A 27,225-nucleotide genomic window follows, 5' to 3' on the forward strand; every position below is an offset into this window, starting at 1 on the left:
GTCAACGGGTTGTTGTTTTGTGAAAATAAAATATTAACAAAATTTGAGGAAAACTATAATATTTTTAATAAAAAGGCCACCATATATTATTATTCAGAATGGAAATACTGATTTAGTTCCAGTTCAAACGATAGCCACACTCTCCTGAAAAAACAATTTTTGGGTTTCTGCGTTTCAAATACCTAGAATAGCTAGATCAGCTAGTCATTTACATCATATGTGGTTTTTCTTGCGAATTTTTAGTGGACTAAGATATAATATAAGAAAGAAGAACATTTTGTTACTTAAAAAATAAAACAAAATATTCTTAAAATAAGGCTAAAAAACCATGCAAAGTTTTGCATTACCCACTTTAAACTATATAATATAATTACGAGGAAAACAGAGCTGCATTTTAGGATAAGATCTAAGAATGGGGGGAGAGGAGGGAAGAGAGAGAGAGATTGACATTTAATTAATTAAATATTCATTAAACACACAAGATTTAATGCATTACTCTCAGAATTGTATACGGCTGGTTGTTCCAAATTTGTGGTAAGCTAACTAACAGTTAAATTATATGTCTATCTTTATCTAATGTAAAGGATAAACAAATACATATATATGATTTAAATTAGGTAATTTACCAACAGATTGGAACAACCGGCCCTTAATGTACATATGTACGAGGGTTATAAATAATAAATTATACACGGAAAAAGGCCCTTACAAAAATATTTCACAGCTTTTACACCTCATATAGATTGTTTTTAGCCCGTTTTTAACCCGTTTTATCATTTTTGTGTCCGTTTCTTGCACTCTCAAGCACGCGCAGTCTACTGCGAAAGAACATGATAAGTATACGCGAGTATGCGTATGAGTATTTTTGAGTAGATTGTCCGTTTTAATATTTGTTTTTTCAATCGATGAGTGACAACACGTTAATACGTTCCTTTCTTACTCACAAAGATGAGGACGAAGTAGGTTGTCCGTTTTCAATACTCATTTTTCAGTTGATGAGTGACCAATACGTTTAGTACGTTCCTTTTTACTCACAAGAAAATATCCGCGAATTTCGCCCGATTTTAACCCTTATGTTACATACAGGGGGATTTCAAGTCAGCTCGATTTCTATCCATCAAAATTTCTCATAAATTCTGAAAGACTCCCACTCCTTATCTCCTCCTTATCTCTAAATTGAAGTACCTTTATTCTCTACAAACTTAAAAACCTTTTCAAACTGCACCGTAAGGGTTAAATGTTTTAGTACTTACACTATTTTATCCTTCACTAATAGATAAGTGGTACGATGTAATATTCAAATAGTCGCGAGAAATTTGCATTGAACGTTTCTATAAGTGCAATATCCCGTGTAGAAATTTGTTAGGGATGGCCTTACATAACATAAGGCCCCGATCATTAGTTATTAGGGATGCCATAAGAAAGGTTTCCTTATTTTAACTTAATGAGGTTCCGATCATTATTTATTAGGGATTCCATAAGAAAGATTTCCTATTTTTATCTAATAAGGCCCTTGTAAGGATTTGATAAGGATGTTTTAACTTTATAAATATATTTACGAACACAAAATTTCGTAATAACCCGGCACTGGTTTCTAACATTCACCCGACATTAAGAAATATTATATCATATGTTCAATTCAAAATTTTATTACTCTTTTTTCGCTCTTTTTAAACTAAATTTGTTTCTTAAGATAATTTTTGAAAAATTATATATCTGCGCTGGTTATGACATGTGTAGATTATATATAACACTTATATCAAATTAAGAAGTAGTCTACCACGTAAGGCTCACGATCCAGAGGCCCCGGAGTTCGAATCCCACCAAGGTAAGTGTGTTTTTATATGTGTTTTTTAAATACGAGAAAATATTTATAATCATAGACTGCATTTTAAGAAACAAATTTAGTTAAAAATAGTAATAAAATTTCAAAATAAATAATTTTTTTATGTCGGGTGAATATCGGAAATCAGTGTCGGCTCGATACTGGCTCGATACTGGCACGTAGCATTGGACCGATGTCGCACACAGCACGTATTTACCACTCAAAAATACTCATAAGAATACGTTATTACTACTCGGATATACTCGTACGCAATCCGCTTTAACCACTCGTTTTTAAGCAAAAGGGACCCTTTACGCCCCAAAAACGGGTCGTACTCATTGAACCAAATGCACGTTTTTACTACTCAAACTGACCGTTCTCGCGGTCCAAAAACGGTCCAAAAACGGTGAAAAATTTTTATAAGGGGGATTAGTTACTATAGCAAATCGTAAAATATGGGATAACTAACATTTTTTGCAGCGAGAGCTATATATAATTTAGCAATGGTAGCAAAATCTTTTTGCAATTAAATATTATTAAGTAGCAAAATGTTTAACAAAACTTTCACAAAAGGTTTTGCTATTATTGCAAAATTATAGCTCTCGCTGCAAAAAATGTTAGTTATCCCATATTTTACGAATAGATTTACTATAGTAGCTAATCCTTTTTTCTGTATAGCAACACTGTTATAAGACATATTTTGTACCCTAATGTTACTATTGACTTATAAATATGATAAGTGACCTCGTGTGGAGAAATCATCAAATACAACTCGTAATAAAATGTAAAGATGTGTCGCGTAAATCGTAAACAGACAAAATATCAATTAATAACGAGAGTAAATTGAATACAAAGAAACTTTTTTCAAAAAATATAATAAATTTTAATATTTAGTTATAATAGATCATGTCTCTGAAAAAAATAATCACAAATAATCACAATTTTGATTAGAAAAAACACGAAGATCTTACAATTAGATTAAGAATTGTCAAATCATAAGAGTCCGATTTTAGAAATACTCTGTATAAAATACAAAAGGAGAGACTGAATTTAAGACACAAAATTATATAACCAAGCATATTTAGTTAGTACAGGAAAATTTGTTAAAGACTTGAAAAAGTCTTGAAAAAGATATCAATTTTATCTTTGCGACAACAAATCTTAAAAATATTATACGATTTACATTATTTATATTGACTATTGAATCATGATGGAGAGGGAATTTTCAACAAATCCATCCATCCTCTTATAAAAGCGGTATAAAACCCTGAAGTTGGCCAAATCGCGTTTGCAATTGTTGTCGTGTTATTGCAAACGTGATTGGTCGTCTCGATTCAGTCGATTGATCGAGTGTACAATAGTTATTTGTGTAACAAGTGCGGGCACGGCTCGTGCGTCCACTCCGCACTTGTGTCCAATTCTCAACCCGCACGTGTTACACACCCTATTTTATATTACAAAGTGCGTGGAAAGTGGCCCATTACGCGCGTGCGGGAATATCTCATTCCTGCACGGGTTTGATTGGGGAATTTCTCGCGTGTGAAATTGGCTATTTGTCGCACAGATGGCGCGCGCGTAATGGGCCACTTTCCATGCACGTGTGACATAAATGTTTTTTGCATAGATAATAACAAATAAAAAACATCACAAGGCGCGCGCGAAACGCGCGCTATAATCTATCTAGTCCATATTATTGTTGTCGCTTTTTTCGCGATGCCGATTGGTTCTCTCGCTGCACTTACTTCATGAGCAGCTGTCAAGTAATAGCATAATGTTAAAGCTAAATAGCGCGCGCGAAGCGCTTGTCTATGATGCCTAGTGTATTACAAAAAGATGTGTTCTGATTTCATTGTTAAGATTATATTTTGGCTGAAGAGAGAATAGAGGTCGCAACTTGTTCCAGTATAATTCAAGTATAGAAAATATTATACAAATATATAAAATATTATGAATATAAAAAAGGTAATTATATAGTTTAGCGGAGCAGGTTCCGATGACCTTGACCTTGACATATGTTATCAAGGTCATTGTCACCCTTCTTGAATGACCTTTATAAGGTTTTAGCCGGCGGACAGTTTTTATTAAAAAGTTATTAACAAAAGTTATTAACAAAAAAGTTATTAACAACAAAAAGTTATTAACAAAAGTTTAAGAAATATAACAGTTTGTGTCAGTGCTAAGGGAAGTAATTTGGTGATATGTGTGTATAGATAGTACACATGTAGGCAGGGGAGGAACTACAGCTCCTCCTCCCGTAGCAGGGTTAGTTGGGGGTAGACCTCGGTTTGCGTGGAAAGTTGAAAACCCGAACCGTAAAATGATAGACCTCGTTTCGTGTAAATGATTCTCTGGACAGCATTGTATTTTTCGCAAACAAGATCCATCCCACCCCACTCCACTTCACCCTCGCTTTTAAGGCAAAACGAGGTCTATCATTCTACAGTTGGGGTTTTCAACTTTCCACGCATCCTCATCCACTTCTGTGGGGGAAGGTAGCGCCTTCCCGTCTACATCTGTACTGTCTATATACATATTAGTAAATTACTTCCCTTATAGACCTCGTTCTACATATGTACACGTGTGGGCAGGGGTGGGCCTTCCCCGCATTCAATAAATAATATTTACAATTATAATCATACAATTATGGTTAAAGCAGAGAATACTTTGTATTCATGCTTTCTAACATATAAAATTGTATATATACTTTTCTATACCAAGTATTCTCTGCTTTAACGAAATACTGTTTAATATATTAATAATTCACTGCATTAAATGACTTTTTTTTGTTTATACAGTACTATTTCCACATACATATTAGCCGTTTATGCCTTTCAATATTCAAAATAACTGCTGTATTTTTCAAACTTTTTTTGTTAATAACTTTTTAATAAAAGACGACCGCCGGCTAAGACCTTCTGAAGTTCACTCAGAAGGGTGACTTTGACAACATATGTCAAAGTCAAGGTCATCGGAGCCTGCTCTGCTAAACTAGATAATTACCAAAAATATAATTATATTACACAAATCTACGCTTACAAATTTGTATTAGCTTTAATTTAATCTTTCTATAAATAAACTAATTATTGTTTATTTTATTCACTTGTTTTATATAAAAAAATATATAAAAAAATAATTATTTTAATAATGACAGAAATTTTTTCTTCGCCAGTAAATATTTAATAATCGAAAATTAGGCGACCAAACTGGACCAAAATTCATCTATATATTAAAACTCACGACGTTTAGACCATAATCTGGTCCTTTTCAAGTGAGAGATTTAAAAACTCCAGTAAACATATACGCAGAAATGTACGCAGAAAACATCGTACGTTAGGACCAGTTAGGATACACGTCTGGCCACGTACGATGTTTTCTGCGTACATTTCTGCGTATATGTTTGCTAGAGTTTGTAAATCTCTCACTTGAAAAGGACGATATTATGGTCGAAACGTCGTAAGTTTTAAATATAGAAGAATTTGTTGACAGTTGGATCGCCTAATTTTCGATTATTAATTATTTTAATATTTTATAATACATTTTAATCATAAATGCAATCACAACTCGACAAATATATACCTGAAATAAAGATCTGATGCTGGGTTGAAATACAAGAGAATGGTTCAGCAGAAACGATTGCAATAAAGGTTGCGGGTATATGGCCAATCTGCTAATGAGGCCCGTGAGGTGTAAATTGACATACAAATTATTGCTTGTCATACATTCGAGTTTCCGTAAAACCACATCTAAAAATATGCCGACATTTGGCTGTCCATTAAACACATCTTGTCGATACGAAATGTCCTTATTTAATTTACTTGACGTTTCTGCAGTTGGGGGATTCGATTCTCCGACATTACGCATAGCGACATCATCAACCTCTTTCTCAATTACAATGTGTGTTTTTTCAGGTTCACTCATACGATCCTCGCTGGTTTCGTTATCTGGCGTTGACTCTGGCGATCCTTTAAATGCAAAACTTTCATAGCCGCTGCTCTCACCCAGTGACATAAGCGAATTCATAGCCGTAGTCGAATCGTCTATGCAGCTATCGGATTCCTTCTTATCTAAGGTCTCCTCTGTATATTCTGTCATTCCGATACTTTCGTTCAATAGCTCTGCAATATCGGCATCCAATTGCGCCTGTTCGTCGAGAGATAGTGCAATATCCGTATTCAATTCGTTTTTAATATTATGTTCATTGCTGTTTAAATCTTTGCCCTCTAACAAAGATTGAATATTAAGTAATACATTATCCAGTGATGTACCATCATCATTTTTGCACGATTTTATTGTATTTTTAATCATTTCCAATGTTCTAGATTTTTCTGTTTTTTTCTGTGATTGATCAGATATAATATTTTCATCTATCAACGTAGTCATGCTACTAGTATTGCTATTTCGAAGTAAATTACCATCGTACTGGCAAGACCAATTGGAACACGCATTACGGCAAGCTTTGATCTTTTGTCTGGCATCACAGAGATACGCATGATAATTTCCATATAAGCTATCTGATAATCTCGTACCGTAATTTATCGATGCTGGTAGTGATTTCATGGAATCGGATGGGATATATCCATATTTATCATAAGTGGATGATACGGTGCTAGGTAAAGAATTCGTTTGCGACTCCAATGTAAATACGGAGCAGCAACATGGTGTTAGGGATAAAAATTTTTCTGCTGCACGTCCAAAAGGATCTATATCCCTCAGTCGGCTACGTTGAGAAAGCATTACATGTGAACATGGATTTAATGCACCCAAACATAATTCCAACATAACATCTTCGCAATTTAAATTAACCAGAGTTTCAAACAATGCCAGAGTAACTATGCACAACTAAATTGAAAAGTAAAATGTTAGAAACAAATTAATATTTAAAAAATATTTTGTCAGATGGTTTGTAAGAATGAACGATTTGTAATTTACCCTCGATCGAGAAGAAATCCTCTGTATTAAGCTATCCAGTATTCTACAGTCATCGTAATTATCTTCTAATAGAAATCTAACAAGTGATTTCAACAAACCAGGATCGGTTACAGATCGAAGAAATAAATCAAAATAAGCTGTTGCTGTAACCAATTCTTCCACGGTCGTCTGCAAATATTTTTTCAAAAAATTAAAATAAAAATTTAAACACACACACACACACACACACACTCATACACAATATACAATTTAGACAATTTTTTAAAAATAATTAATAAATTATAAACAATATGTTAGTAATTAGTAAGATAATACTTTATAATTGTGTTACCAATTTATAAATCTCTTTTGTTAATACTTATGTCTTTGATTTTTTTAACAGCCTACATCGAAAATTATTTATAAAATTATGCAAGTATTTTGATTCAAATAAACGATATCTTATTTCGATAAATGATGATCGAAATTTTCTTACTCCTTATATACTTTCAAAATATTACTTTCATCAGGTGAAAACAATTAATGAAACAAACTGTCATTTATTTGTATAGATACAAATTTGTATAGATACAAATAAATGACAGTTTGTTTCAATAATAATCGTTCAATAAAATAAAGAATACAAATCTTATTAAATTCTTTTTATGCAAAAACGATATATGTATAATACAGGATGTTCGGAAATTGACCCGACAAACTTTCAGAGATTGTCGGGGGCATCATAAGGATCACTTTTTTGCAAATGGACCCGGGGTCAGAAACGCATTGTTACATCGCTATGGCGTCGGGAACGTCAGCGGCAAAAGGCTCTGAGGTGAAATCAAGGATGATCCTAGTGTGTTCACCAGAGTCTGCCGGTCCATGGTTTGGCGCTATCGTCTATGCAAAGATCATGGGGGACGACACTTCGAGCACCTGTTCTAAGCTAAGGTCCGTATTCATAGTCGGATTTTAATTTCAAGACAGTCTAAGTAATGTCTTAAGATGCTAATATGGCTCTGTGATTGGTTCGTAACATCTTAAGATCGTACTTAAGATGGTCTTAAATATAAGATTCAACTATGAATACCGGCCTAAGACACTCTTCTCATAACATCACTCATAAGCAGTAGCGATGTAACGATACATTTCCGACTCCAGGTTCTTTAGCAAAAAATGACCTTTATAGTGCCTCCGACAATCTCTGAAAGTTTGTTGGTTGAATTTCCGAACACCCTGTATACAGGGTGTTCTAAAAAAATGGTATTAAATTTTAGGAGTATGTATAGTACTTGTAAAAACATACCAAAAAGTCTTAACAAGCATTACTCCAAAAACAATTTATTTCCAAGTTATAAAGCATTTTCTGCTGTAATAAATAAAAAACAAATTTAATATACAACAGATGTTTGATGTACCCTTCATTCATTTCAACACACAATTCGGCACGCTTCTCATTAAAGATTGAACGTTTAAAAATTCCAGTTTTATTTCGTATTTGTTGACAAAAGTTTTCAATTTTCTGTATCAGCTTTCATCCAATGTGTCAACTGATGTGGCATACACCATGCTCTTTAAATGTCCCCATAAATAAAAGTCCAAACCAGGCACTGTCAACAATTTCAAACAGCACTACCCCTCTGGATGGTCTGGATAAATCCAAACCTCACTCATGAATAGGTATGGAAATCCTGAGACTCATAAACAGATAATTTTTTTTAAACTAAATCGAAGAAAGTGAAAGTAAAGGCTGAAAAGCGATTTCTTTTAGTGGAAGAAGATAAAAATAAGTTGAGCAATAAACTACAACTGAGACATGTAATATTGTACTTAAAAGAGAAGCCAGAAGTTTGACCAATTTTCTCTCAATCCAGGAAATTGGTCAAACTTTTAATGACCACATTTTTTCAGCATTCTCATATTCGAACGGTCGGTCATTTTCGACATTTTAGGAGATTAAAAATCTATCTAATTGTAAGATCAACAATGTCTCAAAATTAAATGACATTTCAACGTTAAATATTTATCATGAGATGATTGATGATATAGATATCGAAAAGTTTTTAAACAAATTTATAAAGAAACATAATATTTTAAAATGCAAACATTTGCTGTGATGTATAAAGATAAATAAATATATTTTGTAATTTTTTTAAACCATGGTTATTATTTATTTAACCTCTTCTTGTATGAATTAAACTATCGGTAAAAAAAATTTCCTTTTTACATCACCTTAATAATCAAAAAATAAAAAATATGGTAATTATACAGAAAGAGGGCAACCTCACTGATTTCAATGACCTTGACATATGTTGTCAAGGACGTAATCTTGAGTAACTTTTCTTTATAACTTAATCGGCGGTCATTGCCTATTTAAAAGTTATGAACAAGAAAAGTTTGAGAAATTTACTAGTTTATGTCAGTGCTAAGGGAAGTAAAATTCAAATATATCATTAGACTCGTGAAATGTCAATAAATTAATTAAAAGACGGCGATACGAGTCAAGCGCGGTACGTGGTGCGCAAATAGAGAATTAATAGTTACAGAAGTAACGAATTACAATGTATATACGTATATACATGTATTCCAACTTAATAAAGTGCGCGCCGCACGCACGCACGCACGCACGCACGCACGCAAAACCTGATTCCTGTCAACTTTAACATTTAATATCTCGCGTCGCGGGGCAGAGCGACACTTTTTTCGGTAATTATACAGTAATACGGACCACTCTCCGATGACCTTGACCTTGAGATATGTTGTCACCTTCCTGAGTGACCTTCGGAAGTTTTTAGCCGTCGGTCGTTATTCGTTAAAAAGTTATTAACAAAAAAAGTTTCGAAATTATAGCAGCTATTTTGAGTATTGAGAAGCATAAACGACCAATATTACGTCTTTTTTTTTAAGTAGAGAATATCTCGTTTTGCGTGAAATATTCTTTCGACGTATAGATTAGTGACGCGCTTTAAAAGTATTTAAGTGTAACCTATGTAGGTTAGTTGACGCGCTTTAAACATTTAAATATTTTTAAAGCGCGTCACTAATCTACATAGGTTAGTTGACGCGCTTTAAACACTTAAATACTTTTAAAGCGCATCACTAATCTATACGCCGAAAGAATATTTCGCGTGGCAAGTGTAATGCGTGAACTATGTCGACATATATATTAGTCATTTATGCCTTCCAATACTCAAAATAGCTGCTATATTTTCCAAACTTTTTTTGTTAATAACTTTTCAACAAATAACGACCGCCGGCTAAAAATTTCTGAAGGTCACTCAGGAGGGTGACCTTGACAACATATGTCACGGAGGGTGGTCCGTATTACTGTATAATTATCCTTTTTTCTGCCAGATTCTTTCGTTTCGTGCAAAAACGCGCCGATTGAGTATAATTTCATCGATATTAGAGGTGAGGCCCCTAAACTGTATAATTACCAAAACAATATTTCGTCAATCGGACGGGATTTTAGGCTGTATGCAAAAAGGCTAGACGTCTTGTTAGCCACATTGCAAAACGTGCATCACCAATGAGGCTGGTGCTAGTTAGGCTTTTTGCAAAAAGTCTAAAGTGTGTCAGCCTTATTGACAACTAATGAATGGTTTCGCAAAAAGACGACTTTTTGCAAACAGGCTAGTTTTTTTGCAAAAAGGCTGATTTCGCAAAAGGGCTGCGACATACATAATACTAAATTTTTCGCCCGCGCTTCGGGCTCAAAATCTATTCCCCTCTCCCCAAACTCACTCATTAATTAGGAGCACCTTTGATATTCTTTCTCCTCAAACTCTAACCTACATCTTCAAATTCTTTTTTAAAAAATAAAAAATAATAGATAATATTATAGATGCAGATTAGCATATTGTCAAATATTTCAAAAATGTAATCCCTTATATTAGTCTTTAAATTTTATTTTTGCTCGCGCCTCGAACGTTTTTACCCTCCGTTGACCCGCCATTATTAACTCTCTTTCATTTTCTTCCATTTTATTTTCTCTTTTCGAAATCATCAAAAAATTAGAGAAATTTTGGCGCCGGTTTCAAGAAAATTAATTCTTAATGAAAAATTATCTATTAATAAAAAATTAAACTTATCCTCCAAAAATTAAAAAAATTTTGACACTTGACTCTATTTCATATATAATTCTTTAAGGTTTGGTCAATTAATTCCCGAAAAATTGGAAAAATTTTGTAACCGGTTCCCAAACAAATCGGTAACGAAAAATTATACACTTTAATTATAACAATTCCCGGGAAATTTTACCTCTATTTCATATATAATTCTTTAAGATTCGGTCAATTAATTCCCAAAAAATTGAAAAAATTTCGTAACCGGTTTCCCAAAAGATCGGTAACAAAAAATTATACACTTTATAGCAAACGCCAGGAAATTCTACCTTTATTTAATATACAATTCTTTGAAATTCGATCAATTAACTCCCGAGAAATTTAAAAAATTTCGTAACCGGTTTCCACAAAAAATTATCCATAAAAAAAATTCAGCTTGATATCTAAAAATTTACGGAAATTGGAGCAGAAATTGGAAACCCCTTTATTATTAGCAATTTTTTTATAAACTCATCGTAGCCATTCTCAAAAAATTAAAAAATTTTGAAACCGGTTTCCAAAAAATCGATTATGAAAAATTATACACGTCTTTGCCATCCCCGAAAAATTAGAAAAATTTGGGCATTGTTTTTAAGAAGGTAACGAAATATTATCTCTAAAAAAATTCAGCTAATATCTCAAAATTTGAGGAAATTAGAACAATCACGTACATTTTTTTAAACAAAAATCGGAAACCCTTTTAGAAAAATTGGAAAAACTTTGTAACCGGTTTCAAGAAAATCAATTCATTAATGAAAAATTATATTATCTATTAATAAAAAATTAAACTTATTCTCAAAAAATTAAAAAAATTTTGACACAACTCCTATTTCATATATAATTTTTTAAGATTTGGTCAATTAATTCCCAAAAAATTGGAAAAAATTTGTGACCGGTTCCCAAAAAAATCGGTAACAAAAAATTGTACACTTTATAGCAATCCCGGGGAAATTCTACCTTTATTTCATATGTAATTCTTTAAGATTCAATTATTTCCCGAGAAATTGGAAAAATTTTGTAACCGGTTTCCAAAAAGATCGGTAACGAAAAATAATACACTTTATAGCACTCCCCAGAAAATTCTACCTCTACTTCATATACAATTGTTTAAGATTCGGTCAATTAATTTCCGAAAAATTGGAAAATTTTCTGATACCGATTTCCCTAAAAATTGGTAACGAAAAATTATACACTTTATGGCAATCCCCGGGAAATTCTACCCCTACTTCATATAATTTTTTAAGATTCGGTCAATTAATTTCCGAAAAATTGGAAAAATTTTGTAACCGGTTTCCAAAAAGATCAGTAACGAAAAATTATACACTTTATAGCGCTCCCCGGAAAATTCTACCTCTGTTTCATATATAATTCTTTTAAATTCGGTCGATTATTTCCCGAAAAATTAGAAAAATTAGAAAAATCGGTTTCCAGAAAATCGGTAGCAAAATACTATACACTTTATGACACTCCCCGGAAAATTCTACCCCTATTTCATGTACGCTTGATAAAAATTCGGTCCACTAACGAATGAGTAGTTCGCGGTCAGACAGACAGACATACATACATACATACATACAGACGACGGTACTTATATATATAGATAGATATGGGGCGTTCTCCGTCACATACAAAAAGGCCACCCCCTCTTGCCCACTTCAATTTTTGAGATACAGTGCTTTAAAAGGGCTTAAAATTTTCGTTGAAGTGTTTTTAATGTTATATGACCTTTTTGACAATTCAAAATGGCGGACCCAGAATTGCGACTAAAATGGAAAAAATTAATGATATCGTGAATAAACGTATAGAATGTGACGTAGTGGGGGTCTGATCTGTGTGTGTATGTGTGTTTGTGGGGGGGGGGGGGGGGGTCCAAGTATACACGTACTATCTTCTTGTTTTTATCCGTTTTCTGGACTGATTCTGTTTGATGGCAAACCAGATCCAAACTGACTGGCACGCATTTTCCCGTGTTTAGCATTACCCAGGATGAACAACATGGACGTGGCGGGGCTTTCATCCTTTTGAGGTGCTTGATTTACGTGAGTTTCCTTGCCTTTCACGTGTGTGTCTGTGTGCGCGTGCGTACGCAGTGTCAAAGTGCACGCGCCCCACTTTTAGTGTACGTTTGCAATAATCAATTTTCACAGATAACTTTTTTGTTTAGAGTCTAAACCTAATTCTGACAACGGTATCGTATTTTTAGATGTAATCCGCTGGCTACGCCTCAGTCTTTTGTAACAATACATTGTAGAATTTTTATATAAAGCGAATGTTTTCGCAAGTTGAGGTTAAAACAAATTTCGGTATTACAGACCCGGCTATAGGATCCCCTTAAGTGAGTTCAACAATTTTGCCAATAGCTTTGATATTTGTGAACCGATTTCAAGCCGCTTGCCCGCGAGCCTCACCAATTCCCCATTAAGTCGCTCTCGCTCTCCGTCGGGGGAACGTAATCATTCTGAGGATTCGGCAAACGATTCGCAAGATAGCTTAGACGAACTCATGGGGAGAAAAAGTAAAGTTAAGAAGCACACGAGTCGCAATTCCAAGACAGTAAAGGGAAAAGATGGGTCTCCACCCCCTCCCCCCGCCCCGGTAACAATTCGATAATCTATACTATTATCTATACTATTATATAAAATTCTTACGGGTGGTGTGTGTTTGAACGTTATTAACTTGAAAACTATTGGACCGAATTTTTACTACAAGTATATGAAATAGGGGTAGAATTTTCCGGGGAGTGCTATAGAGTGTGTAGTTTTTTGTTACCGGTTTTCTGGAAACCGATTTTTTTAATTTATCTAATTCTTACGGGTAAAAAAATTAAAAAAATTGGTTTCCAGAAAATAGATAACAAAAAACTATACACTTTATAGCACTCCCCGGAAAATTCTACCTCTATTTTATATGGTTTTAATACAAATTCGGTCCAATAGTTTTTAAGTTAAAAACGTTCAAACATACACCACCCGTACGAATTAGAAAAATTAAAAAAAAAAAAACGTTATTAATTTAAAAACTATTGGACCGAATTTGTATTAAAACCATATAAAATAGGGATAGAATTTTCCGGCGAGTGCTATAGAGTGTATAGTTTTTCGTTATCTAATTTTTTGGAAACCGATTTTTTAATTTTTTTAATTCTTACAGGTGGTGTATGTTTGAACGTTTTTAACTTAAAAACTATTAGACCGAATTTGTATTAAAACCATATAAAATAAAGGTAGAATTTTCCGGGGAGTGCTATAGAGTGTATAATTTTTCGTTATCTATTTTCTGGAAACCGGTTTTTCTAATTTTTCGGAAAATAATTGACCGAATTTTAATAAATTGTATATAAAACAGGGGTAGAATTTTCCGGGGAGTGCTATAAAGTGTATAATTTTTCGTTACCGATTTTTTGGAAACCGGTATCAAAAATTTTTCAAATTTTTCGGGAAATAATTGATCGAATTTTAATGAATTTGTATTTTGGAAACCGGTTCCAAAATTTTTCCAATTTTTCCGGAAATAATTGACTGAATTTCAAAGATATCTATATGAAGTAGGGGTAGAATTTTCCGGGGAGTGCTATAAAGTATATAATTTTTCGTTACCGATGTTTGTGCTATAGGGCAATTTAATTTGGCGGTTCTTTTTAAAAAAAGTGATATTTTTCAATTTATAGTATTTTTGTGGATTAAATTGCTAATAAAAAACCAGTAAATTATGTAGCAAAGTCTAATCTGAATGCAATCGTTTAAAAATCTGAATGCAATCGTTTAAATCAATAAATTAGTGGCTGATTTCATTTATTAATTGTCAATTTGAGAAATATTATTTTCAATACTCCAAGAAATAACGTATTCGTCAACGCAATGGAAGAATTCAGTTATTGTGAGTTTAAATAAGAATTTATAAATTTTAATAAAGCAAACCTCACTTACATGATACTTGAAATAAATAGGTGTGTATGTATGTTTGCTTTTATATTTCGAAAAGTATTGAACCGATTTTGATCTATTGGCGTAAAATATAAATATATGATATTATCTATTTGTGTGTCTTATTACATATGTCCTTCGGGGCGAAGCCCGGGTAACCAGCTAGTTCCTTATAAACCTAACATGACCGTTTTGGGCAATGAAAGCCGCGCGGTAACAGCCTCGACACGTGCGATATCAGATTACACCGAGCAAGAGAAAGAAAACAACTCGATTCCCGTAGATCAAAATAGTGATACAACGAAGCCGTCTATTGCTATTCTGTCCGATCATAACAAAGATAACAATTCCCCCTCGGGTTCGGGCATGGATGTCGAGTGTGTTCCTGAGGTGAGGAGGGGTGTTAAGCGCGCAACCGAAGATAGCTCGACAATAATCGAGGAGGGATCGTCCCTCTCCTCCTCTGTTCCGTCTAACAAAAAGTACCGTAGAGAAGCTAATCGCTATTCCGCCACTGATTTGCCGCCGTTCCTTGTACACTTCCAGTACGCGGAATCTAACATCGCCCCAGATTCTCTTTTAATCTCCAAAATCATTAACGAATTAGACGAAAACATTGTAGAAATTCATACGATCAGAAATAATAAGGTCCGCGCTAAGTTTGAATCATACCAAGCAGCTAATCGAGTCATCGGTCACCCGGCTCTGAAAAAACACAATCTGATAGCTTTCATAGTCACGCGTCGTTTAAAATCATGCGTATTGCTCTCGTCAAGGACATCCCGTTATGTTTCACAGACAAGAAAATAATGCAGGAAATAGAATCTTCCGCAAAAATTATCTCCATTCAGCGTCTTAACCGTCGCATTAGAAGAAACGGAGAATCAATGTTTGAACCCTCTAAAACAATTCTAATTAAATTTGAAGGCCAACTTCTCCCCTCGGAGATTTCCATTTTTAAAACTAAGCTTAAAGTAGAGTCTTACATTCCGCAAGTTCAAATATGCTTCTCATGTTTCCGATTCAGACACATCAGTTCGAACTGCCGCAGTAAGGCGCGCTGCGGCAGATGTACGCTAGAGCCGTATGCCAAAAAAGAGGATTGCCTCAGAATCAATTTACCTCCCTTGTGTATCAATTGCAAGGGTGAACACCTCCCCACAGCGTCAACTTGTCCCGTCTATATTGAACAAAGACGAATTGTTTAAATTGCAGCTGAACAAAACATTCCTTATTTAGAGGCTCGCAACAAAATAGAAAATTATCAAGCTTCAATTTATTCTCCACCCTTGGATTTCAGTTCTTCGGACTCTTATCCTTCTCTTTCCAGTTCCCTGAATTCCTCGGATTAATAGCACTTCCCCCCCCTGCATCTCAGTCGTATGCAGGGATCTTAAAAAACGGTTGTCGTAGTCAAAATAATTTGTGCCCTCCCTCTCCTCAGCGTATTTCTCCAAAAAGTCGTTCCCAATAAATTAACTCCAATATTAGACAGTGCAATCTCAAAAAGGCACACAACGTCTGCCTTAATTCCCCATACGGCAGGGAGCAAACATATGGCTCTCAATCTCCTTTATGGCAACTCGCTGGTTAACGATAGGACAAGCAATCCGCTTTCTAATTCTAACTTTTCCTTTTCTTTTGAGTCCCTTCTTGGCCTCATTAAAATTATTATCAATTTTGTTCGCAACCTTCCCGAATTTTACCCTGCAATCAAGGATTTACAATTTTATAAGACGGTGCTTCAGTTGTGCACCATCATTCAAGGTGGCCTTTAAATGCCGATCAGCACCTCTAGTTTGTCAACCCCCGCTAGTTTTAATATCATTTATTGGAACTGCAGGGAAGCCGCTTTCAGAAAGCCGGACATTGAAAAGCTATCGAAATCCCATGACATTATATTTCTATTGGAAACCCTCCTCAACCCTCTTCATTCCTTTCCCATTTTAGGTTTCAAAGTGATCCGTCAAGATCGAGACATTGGTCGCAAAGGCATAGGCTTGCTCATTCGCAACAATATAAACTTTTCCCCCATCAACCTTGATAACATCTCAAGAGCGGATGACTCTGTTGAAGCCATTGGCATCAAGATATTCGTTAATAATACTAGTACAGCACTCATCGGACTTTACAGGCATCCCACTGGCGTTTGTCCACAGAAAACCTGACAAATGATATTCAATCTCGCAAATTCTTTTCCTCATTCCTTGTTATTAGGAGACTTAAATACTCACCACCCTTATTGGGGGGCACCTTCCTCTAACTTTGCAGGACACGTCATTATGGACTTGCTGGACCGCTTTCCTTTCATGTTACTTAATCCAAATACACCTACGTTTATCCCTCCTCCAGGCATCACTCCATCCCTAATCGATTTAGTCATTGCTTCTTGCAACTTTGCTCCTCTTCTCAACATGAGCGTATATAACGACATGCGTGGCAGTGACCATCGCCCGATTGGTATTACAGTCAACGCCAAAGTCAAGACAAATTGTATCTTTTCCCACAAATACAAACTAACTAAAGAACAACTCATCGCTCTCACTTCCTCTCTCCACAGCAAATCCCATGAAATTGAAACGTTAGTCCTCACCCACACAGCAAAACTTGTTTCAGAAAGCTTTCCGAAAGATAACTTAAAAATTAATATTGAAATGTATAATTGAAATCATTCAGAAATATTTCTGAAACGTTTTATGAAAATCATATATCACTGAAAGCTTTCCAAAAGATAACTTGGCAATTAATATTAAAATGTAACATTAAAATCATTCAGAAGTATTTCTGAAACGTTTCATCGAAATCATTTATGACCCTTTTCACTGAAATATTTCTGAAATATTACGAAACATTTTAGAAAAATATTTCGTACGTAATGTCTAAAATACATATCATTGAAAGCTTTCCGAAAGATAACTCGGACAATAATATTGAAACGTAACATTGAAATTATTCAGAAGTATTTCTGAAACGTTTCATCGAAATCATTTATAACCCTTTTCACTGAAATATTACGAAGCATTTCAGAGAAATATGCAACGACGCCGCTAGGCGGCGCATAATAGTAAGACTAACTCGCAAGTAAATTTCAGTTGGGATCTAATATAAGCAGGCCTTCGGCGAAGCAAAATCATGACTATGATCAAGAATATGTTTTACGAAGGACAGGAAATTGTTCCGGATGATCCTATACAGGGTGATCCGAAACAATTTGATATGAGAAAAAGTATCTGAAATATTTCCCGTATATTTTTGAAACATTTCAAAGATATTTTCGAAGCATTTCAGAGATATTTCTGAAGCATTTCAGAGATATTTATTAGGCATTTCAGAGGTATTTCTTAAGCATTTCAGAGATATTTCTTAAGCATTTCAGAAATATTTCTAAAGCATTTCAGAATTATTTCAGAAATATTTCTGAGATTTCAGAAACATTTCTGAAATCTCAGCTTGGCGGACATTTTAGCTTTCTGAAACATATCTGAAACATGTCTAAAATGTTTTTCTGAAAGGTTTCATATTTCATTGACAGTTTTTTGAAAGCTTTCTGAAATATTTCGATGCTGTGTGGGCAGTAACGCTGATAATGAACCTTTGAAACAATATGATACATTCGTTAATTCGTTGCAAGAAGCCATCGACGTTGTCCTACCTCCTTCCGCATCCAAGAGCTCCATTAACGGTAACCATATCGAACAAAAGAGCACCCACAACCGCCCCCCGCCCCCTGGTGGAACGCGGAATGTGAGGAGACGATTAAAGCTAGAAGCAGTGTGTGCAAAAGATACCGTAAAAACCCTACCGTCGATAATTTCCAAGCCTACCGCAAACAAGTAACCGCCACTCGTAAAATTCTGAAAACGGCTAAAAGGGAAGGATGGAAGAGCTATTGCAAATCGCTAGACTTCATGACTCCCACTCCGTCGATCTGGAAAATGATAAAAAAATTCCGCAACCGCAAACTAGCCCCCTCCGGTGACTCATCGTCGATTCTCTCGCTGAGGAAACAATGTCAAATATAACTCCCCCTTCTTGTACAGCTGATCGTCCTAACCTCCTCAACAACTAAGTAAATCTTGACGGTCCTCTCCAATGGCTTGACAACCCATTTCAGTTCAATAAGTTTCATCACGCTCTCAATACAAGCAAGAGCAACTCCAGTCCGGGATTCGATCGAACTATAGAATCCTCAAAGCTCTTCCCATTTCCTTCAAGAAGCTCCTTCTCAGAATCGTCAATAATATTTTTGCTGAGGGCACCTTCCCAGAAACTTGGTCCCATTCTTTAGTGTACCTAATTCCCAAACCCCATGGCAAAGGAGCTCGTCCTATTGCTCTCACCTCCTGTTTGCTTAAACTTCCAGAAATAATCTTGAACCGCATTCATTGGTGTGTCAAATCTGGCACATCAAATCTCATTCCGGATCACCAATTTGGATTCCGCAAATTCCGATCATGTTCCGATAACCTCATAATCCTCAATACTGAAATCCATAATAACAACCTCCTTGGTAGGGCCACCGCAGCCCTCTTTATAGACATCAAAGGTGCTTTTGATAACGTTATCCCCTCTATTTTGGTTAAAGATCTAGTGTTAGCTGATTTTCCGAACAAAACGTGCCAATTCGTGCAGAACCTTGTTTCGGAAAGAATTGTTCAATTTGTTGTCCAAAGGAGGCTTTCCTCTCCTCGCATCTCTCGCAAGGGTACTCCCCAGGGATCGGTGCTCAGCCCGTTTCTGTTTAACTTTTATCTCAAAAACATAGCCGCTCTACTGCACCCCAAGGTGAAGATTTTACAATTTGCGGACGATATAGTCATCTTTCCCTCTTCTAGGATCAAAAAGGCCATCCGCTGGATCGAGTTATCCCTCGCGAATATTTCCAACTATCTTTATTATCGCGATCTCGAGATATCCCCAAGTAAAACACAACTTACGATTTCCTCCAAACAGAAAATTTTTAATCTGAATTAATTCAAAATCCAAATAGGCGAAGACATTATCCACTAGTCATCATTATAATTTGAATCATTATAATTTGAATCACAGTTTATTCCGAAAAAATATTGTTGATGATGGCTTATGCGCTTGCGGCGATCCTGTACAAGACATCAATCATGTCATTTCTCACTGCCCCCTAACACATGTTCAGGCAGCATATTTAAGAAAAGCAATTCAGTTGAGTGAGGGATCTCAATGCAATGACATCTTCCCGATTCTTAAGAAACCCACGCATATTCTCCCTCCTATCCAAACACGACCACCGCATTGCGAGCTTAAGTCTATTCACACGGCTACCAGTAGCAGCCATACGCTACACTCAGATCAGACAAACCAAACAGTGGAAAAGGCTGGCCATATTGTCCTCGGAAAAGAGGCAGGAGCCAATTAAACTAAGAAGAAGAAGACTTTCGCGATTGTTTTTTTTTTCGTTGTCCGTTCCCGTCTTCTTCCTCGCAAGCTCTCGCGCTGTAAAGAGACCGTTGAGATCACGTTTTTAAAGTAAAGTATATTAGCCACGCATAACAGAGTCTCTTCAGTCTGTTTCGTTCCCAATCCCCATATTCCACCAGATTATGGGCCCAGACTTTACGCGATACGAAAAGCCCGAGAAACTTGTATTACTTGTAACGAGATAAATCTGTGCACGATACGTGTTATGGCAAAAATTGAAAAGTACAGGATTCCCTTGTTGGACGGAACAAACTACGACGACTGGAAATTCAGGGTCGAGACCCTGCTATCGGAATTAGAGCTCACACCTTACATTGAAGTCGAGTATACAAAGGTACAAATTGAGACGACTGACAACGCGGAAACATGAGCGAGGAAGCAAGCCGAGATAATCGAGCATAAGAAAAAGGACAGAAAATGTAAGTCGCAAATAATACAATGTATTGCAGACAGTCATTTAGAGTATGCGAAAGATAAAGCAATAGCGCGTGATGTGTGGCAATCTTTGGAAAATGCATTAAAAAAAAAAGGTATTGCGAGTCAGTTCTTGATACGAAAGACACTTCTTACATTGAAATTTGATGCCGGTAATGATAATCTCTCTAATCACTTTTTGAGGTTTGATAAATTAATTCGAGAACTCAAATCCAAATAGTTAGGGAGCTGGGTGCCAAATCGGTATATGATTTGTTCATGTTTCATATCGATAGGGATTAAAGTTCAGATCAATACGAATCGATTTGGTCCAGTCAATTAAGATCCTACGTCGCTGCGTTTTTGCGTTACAGCGCTTCAAATTTGTAAAAAAAAAGGGTACTAAATCATTTGTTCATGTCTGCCTCTGGGGCTGATGGTCAAAATCACCCTGAAAACGAAGAAAATCCATGAGGCAGACATCCAGGGCTCTGCATTATCACGGGACGTAGTTGTAAAAATGTAAAAAAAAAAAGCTCTACTAAGTCATTTGTTCATGGTTCGAGTTACGTCCATTCGATTCATTATGACTCCCTGAATAAGAAAAAAATTTGGCAGACATTTTGCTTACTGATTTTAAGCTGTATAATTTTTTGAAATTTATTCATGGAATCAAGGGAAAACGGGTATTACGGCTGATTATTGTTATTATTAATAGTTTTACTATTATTATTTTTTCAGTTATTTTTATTAACTCAATCTAACAGGTAATGAAAAAGTAAAAAAAAGCAAATAAATTTCGCAAAAAAAAGCAAAAATATTCAAATGGTTTGCCTTTGGAATATCAGAGGCCTGGATGTCTGCCTCATCGATTTTCTTCGTTTTTATAAGAAATCTAAACATTAGTCCAAGAGGTAGACTCGAGCACATGATATAGCACACCTTTTTTTTAACATTTTTGAAGCGCTGTCAATTGACAACGCAGAGGCAACATGCTGGCAGACAATTTTCTGTGGTCCTTCACATTGTCTTTAATCGAACAACAGGTCTGCCAAGTGTGCACTTCATATACACTTTTTTAAATCATAAAAAAAACTTGAAAAATTGATTACTACAAAAGTCAGAGCCCTGGATGTCTGCCTCTTCGATTTACTTCGTTTTCAGAAGGATTCTGAACATCAGCCTCAGAGGCAGACATGAACAAATCATATAGTACCCCCTTTTTTTTAAAACAAATTCGAAGCGCTGTCAATTGACAACGCAGCGCTACCATGGTGGCAGACGCGGTCCTTAATGTTTCTTATGATACAATTATCGTTATTAATAATGTCTGCCACATGAACAAATCATATAGAAATTTTGGCACCCAGCTCCCTAACTAAAAGGTGCTACCCTCGAAGAGTTGGATATAGTATGTCATCTTCTACTCACGATGCCGACAGAATATAATACAGTAGTAACAGCACTAGAAACTATGTCATCAGAGCTACTAACGTTGTGCTTTGTGAAAACGAGACTACTCGATGAAGAATTGAAGCGGAATGGAAAACTTGCATGCGAAAAGAATAAGTATAGTAATGCGTCGACAACTACCTTTTCATCGTCTAACGGCCACACAGCATCGAAATATTTCAGAAAGCTTTCAAAAAACTGTCAATGAAATATGAAACCTTTCAAAAAAACATTTTAGACATGTTTCAGATATGTTTCAGAAAGCTAAAATGTCCGCCAAGCTGAGATTTCACAAATGTTTCTGAAATCTCAGAAATATTTCTGAAATAATTCTGAAATGCTTTAGAAATATTTCTGAAATGCTTAAGAAATATCTCTGAAATGCTTAAGAAATACCTCTGAAATGCCTAATAAATATCTCTGAAATGCTTCAGAAATATCTCTGAAATGCTTCGAAAATATCTTTGAAATATTTCAGATACTTTTTCTCATATCAAATTGTTTCAGATCACCCTGTATAGGATCATCCGGAACAATTTCCTGTCCTTCGTAAAACATATTCTTGATCATAGTCATGATTTTGCTTCGCCGAAGGCCTGCTTATATTAGATCCCAACTGAAATTTACTTGCGAGTTAGTCTTACTATTATGCGCCGCCTAGCGGCGTCGTTGCATATTTCTCTGAAATGCTTCGTAATATTTCAGTGAAAAGGATTATAAATGATTTCGATGAAACGTTTCAGAAATACTTCTGAATAATTTCAATGTTACGTTTCAATATTATTGTCCGAGTTATCTTTCGGAAAGCTTTCAATGATATGTATTTTAGACATTACGTACAAAATATTTTTCTAAAATGTTTCGTAATATTTCAGAAATATTTCAGTGAAAAGGGTCATAAATGATTTCGATGAAACGTTTCAGAAATACTTCTGAATGATTTTAATGTTACATTTTAATATTAATTGCCAAGTTATCTTTTGGAAAGCTTTCAGTGATATATGATTTTCATAAAACGTTTCAGAAATATTTCTGAATGATTTCAATTATACATTTCAATATTAATTTTCAAGTTATCTTTCGGAAAGCTTTCTGAAACAAGTTTTGCTGTGTGGGGGGTAATGGAAAAGAACATGGATCTTCTAAAGACGCAGGAAAAAAATTTAATAAAAATAAAGTGAAATTTACGTTTAATTGTCATAACTGCGGACTGCCAGGCGACCACAAGAGAGCAAACTGTCGGAAAAAAACAAAAACTAAAAATAATGAAGGAACTACGGCACAAATCACTTCTAAAGGTGAAGATACAGTTTTCAATTTTGCTACAACTACAGAGCATGAATTACGGAATACATCGAGCTGGTTCCTAGATTCTGGTGCAACGAAACATCTTGTTAGTAGCCGTGATCAATTGTCAAACGTGGTAACACTGGACCGGTGAAGATAAACGTCGCTAAATCTGGCGGTTACTTACGAGCAAAACAAACCGGAGAAATCAACGTCGTGAGCAACGTGAATGGAAATAAGATTCCTATGAAGATAAAGGACGTACTCTTTGTACAAGGATTGACTTACAACCTAATATCCGTGCGTAAATTAGAGATGAACGGATACAAAGTACTATTTGCTGACGGAAGAGGAATAATCAAGAAGGGAAACACGACGGTGGAGATTGCAAACAGAGAGAATACGCAGTTGTATGCACTAAATCTGGAACATGTAGAAACGGTGAATGCTTGTACTGCTGCAACAGAACTGGAAATTTGACACAAGAGGTTCGGACATCTGAACTATGAGAGCGTCAGGAAGGTCTTGGATCAAAATAAGAAAACAATTACGGATGCATCACAACAGCTGATAGAAAAATGTCAGGTGTGTATTGAAGGAAAGCAGAGACCAAACTGCTACATGATCAACATCGGATTCGGGCAAAAAGACCACTTTAGCTGTACATAGCGACATAATGGGACCAATAAATCCAATATCTTACGATAGGAAGAGGTACGTATTAACATTTGTCGATGATTACACGCACTTTACCGTTGCATATAGGTACTATTGAGTCTAAAACTGAAATATTGAAATGTTTTAAAAAATACGAAGCAATTAATGATAGCAGTATATTTCAATTCAAAAATAAGTTGTTTTAGATGCGACAATAGACGCGAATACATATCCAACGAGATAAAGGAATACTTCGAAGAGAAGCGAATACAGTTTGAATTCACCATCAGATATACGCCTCAACAGAACGGAGTCGCTGAGAGGATGAATAGGACTGTCATTGAAAGAGCGAGATGCATGATCTTGGGTTCTAAACTTGGTAAAGAACTTGGTCCGAAGCTGTATTGGCAGCTGTATATCTTGTCAACAGAAGTCCAACGTCCGCTTTGAATAGAGGTGTATCTGCGTACTTGTGGTTCGATGAGCCAGTAAATATACTAAGAAAATGAAAGTTTTCGGTTGTGTTGCCTATCTACGCATACCAAAAGAACTTGTAGCTGGAAAATTTGAATCTAGATCAAAGAAATGTTACTTCGTGGGATATTGTCCTAATGGATACAAGCTCTGGTGTCTCGAAGAGAAGAAAATTCTGTTTGGAAAATACGTTATATTTGATGAGACGAAATTCATCTTACGAGTGAAGATTGGATTCCGAATACTGTTGGACAACAAACAGATTCTATTGCTGATACACAAGAAAACGTTGATGTAAACGAAACATCTCGAATTAACACACCTCGAACGACTGAATCATCTGAAGTCGAGTTTGAAGATGCAGATGGAACTTCGACACGCGCTAACGGAAATCGAGAGAGAGAGAGAGAGAGAGTAGAGAGAGAGAGAGGGAGAGAGATATCGAGAGAGAGAGGAGACATTGTAGATGTAGAGGGAGAGCGCCAGCGCCTAACTTGCTAATCATCCCCACCAGCAGCCTATTGCTACTCTTCTTCGGAGAGACCTATTTATTCGCTCGTCTCTCCCTCTCTCTCTCTCTCTTCTCTCGTCTCTCTCCTCTATCTCTCTCTCCGTGCGATCGGGACGGGAGACGCAGAGGTCTCGGAGGGAGAGAGAGGAGCTTGATCTTGATTCCCTGTTTCTTGATAAACGTTTATTATGCCCAAAGCAAAGGCTACAGTGAGAGATGCAAAGATACAATGTGATATAACAAAAGCGAAGTATAACAACAGAAGTTAGTATGATGTGCATGCTCTCTCTCTTAAGGCAAGCAACCAGCAATCTCAATAATATACACTGTAAAAAACTAAGAACTAACGCAGCTTGGCTAACGATGAATTCAGTGAAAAGAATAAGATAAGGAGCAGTATTTCTAAAGAGAACAAAACAGTGTATATAAAACTAAGTACTGAGGCGCAAGTTTCGGAAGTGAAGCCTGAGAAGCTCGATGTGACCACGAAGAGAATTAGCAATGAAATGAGCAACTCGAAACTCAGACTCATTGCGACTCGAACACCTCAGTGGATGCGTCTCATGAGGTCAATCGAGGCGAATCAGATCGGCGCTTGAATCAATGTAAATAATAGACGAGCCATCTGATCGTCTCACGCAAATCCGCCCATGCCTTATCCAAACATATTTAAAAGAACGTTCCTTAGCAATACGCTTGGTCCGCTGCAGCAACTCATAGCCATCCTTAGTGAGCAATTCATTAATATATACAATACTCCTGGAGTCATTTCCGCAGACCTCTCCCTGCCTAAGAACACCCTTAGCTCGCTTCTTAGATATAATTAGATCACGGACGGCATTAGAGGTCACAGTAATAAACAAAGAATTACTAGCTGCAGAAAGCAGTAGAGTGTGAAGAAGCAGAATCAGGGGGAGACCTGCGGACAACTCTTACACTAAGAATATGCGGCGAAACATCAACAGCATCAAGCGCTGAAAGCACGTTGCGCGCAGCCACAGAAGGAGATAACGGAAGCGGCTCCGGTAACCCGGAGACAATAAATTCATTAGCACTAACATCGTGACATTCCGAGCGAGACATTTTTAAATCATGCAGTTTCTTTTTTAAGAGCCTCATTCTCACGTTCCAATGAGGAAATACGCTGAGAATTGTTGGCGACTGTTTCTGATAGGCAATTAATAAGATCTAATTTTGCTATTATAACTTCATTCGTTTTTTCCTGACTCTCTATAAAAGCAGAGATTCTTAAATCAGATCTCATGATATCGTCATTAATTTTTTGTTGATTAGCAATAAAAGCTGAGATCTTCGAGTCAGACAATTTCATTTGCTCTATCAAAACCAGCAGAAGCTCATTTGTCGCAGGCAGTAAGGTCGACTGAGTATGCAAGTCAGCAGAAGAAGCCATGTTCTCAAACTCAAATGAAAGCGCGGTTGTGACAGGAGTTGGTGTAAGAGGGGTATATCCAATGATGTTAAGAGAGAAATACAGCAGGACTCAGCGTTCCTTGGACATCGAATAGGATCTAATACAACCGGGATGAAATGCCTTTCTGCACTCTTTGCACTCAATCGACCTATTAGCAATTGATTTTCCTGCACTTATAACACGTAGGCTGCATGTGTAGTTATACAATGACCACAACGCAAGAATTACACGCAAGTTCGTCAAGAACGCAAGTGACGACGCCTAGGTTGAACCGTAGAGCGACCGGATAAAATGCACGCTAGCTCTCTCCGCGCACAATCACTAGCGACAATCGTATCGAAGATCAAGATCGAACGCTCGCAGGGCATAGCCAACCCCCACCCGACAGCACCACCAGCCGTTCCAGACGCAGGTCAGCACACACCCAGAACGCAACAGGCCCCAGCAGGTCGTCATGCGCACCTCGAGAGTAAAGTGCAGAAGGGGCAGAACAGATAGCAGGGCTCATGCGCAGTAAGAAATCATGATCCTCGAGAATGATTCTCAGAAATTTGGTTAGAATAATGAGAAACACTCGTCACACAATTTCCAGGAATAGAGACAGTGGCAGAGAAAATGATAGTAGCTCGTGACGAGCTATATAAGAACATGCTCACACCTGCAACAAAATAGCCCGAAGGCAACTCACGGCAGAGAAATATCCGGTCAAAGCAGGAGCATAAGACAGACGTGCACGCTGTACTCACCAGAGAGAGAGAGAGAGAGAGAGAGAGAGAGAGAGAGAG

General features: G+C 36.2%; 1 protein-coding gene across 4 annotated transcripts in view; it reads right to left on the reverse strand.

The window, feature by feature from the left end:
- Positions 1 to 27,225, reverse strand: part of LOC139815139 (FHIP family protein AGAP011705) — a 197,076-nt gene that overhangs the window by 53,220 nt on the left and 116,631 nt on the right. For all 4 annotated transcript variants that reach the window (XR_011732674.1, XM_071781805.1, XM_071781806.1 and 1 more), the window contains 2 exons: positions 6,755 to 6,922; positions 5,402 to 6,664 (listed from right to left, as the gene is read on the reverse strand). Coding sequence is in view for 3 of the 4 variants with exons in the window: in XM_071781805.1 (XP_071637906.1) it covers positions 5,402 to 6,664; positions 6,755 to 6,922 (1,431 nt within the window). In the remaining variant the exon portion in view is untranslated. The remainder of the gene's footprint in view (positions 1 to 5,401; positions 6,665 to 6,754; positions 6,923 to 27,225) is intronic.

This window comes from Temnothorax longispinosus, chromosome 6, assembly GCF_030848805.1.
Source record: "Temnothorax longispinosus isolate EJ_2023e chromosome 6, Tlon_JGU_v1, whole genome shotgun sequence".
NCBI classification, from domain to species: Eukaryota; Metazoa; Arthropoda; class Insecta; order Hymenoptera; family Formicidae; genus Temnothorax; species Temnothorax longispinosus.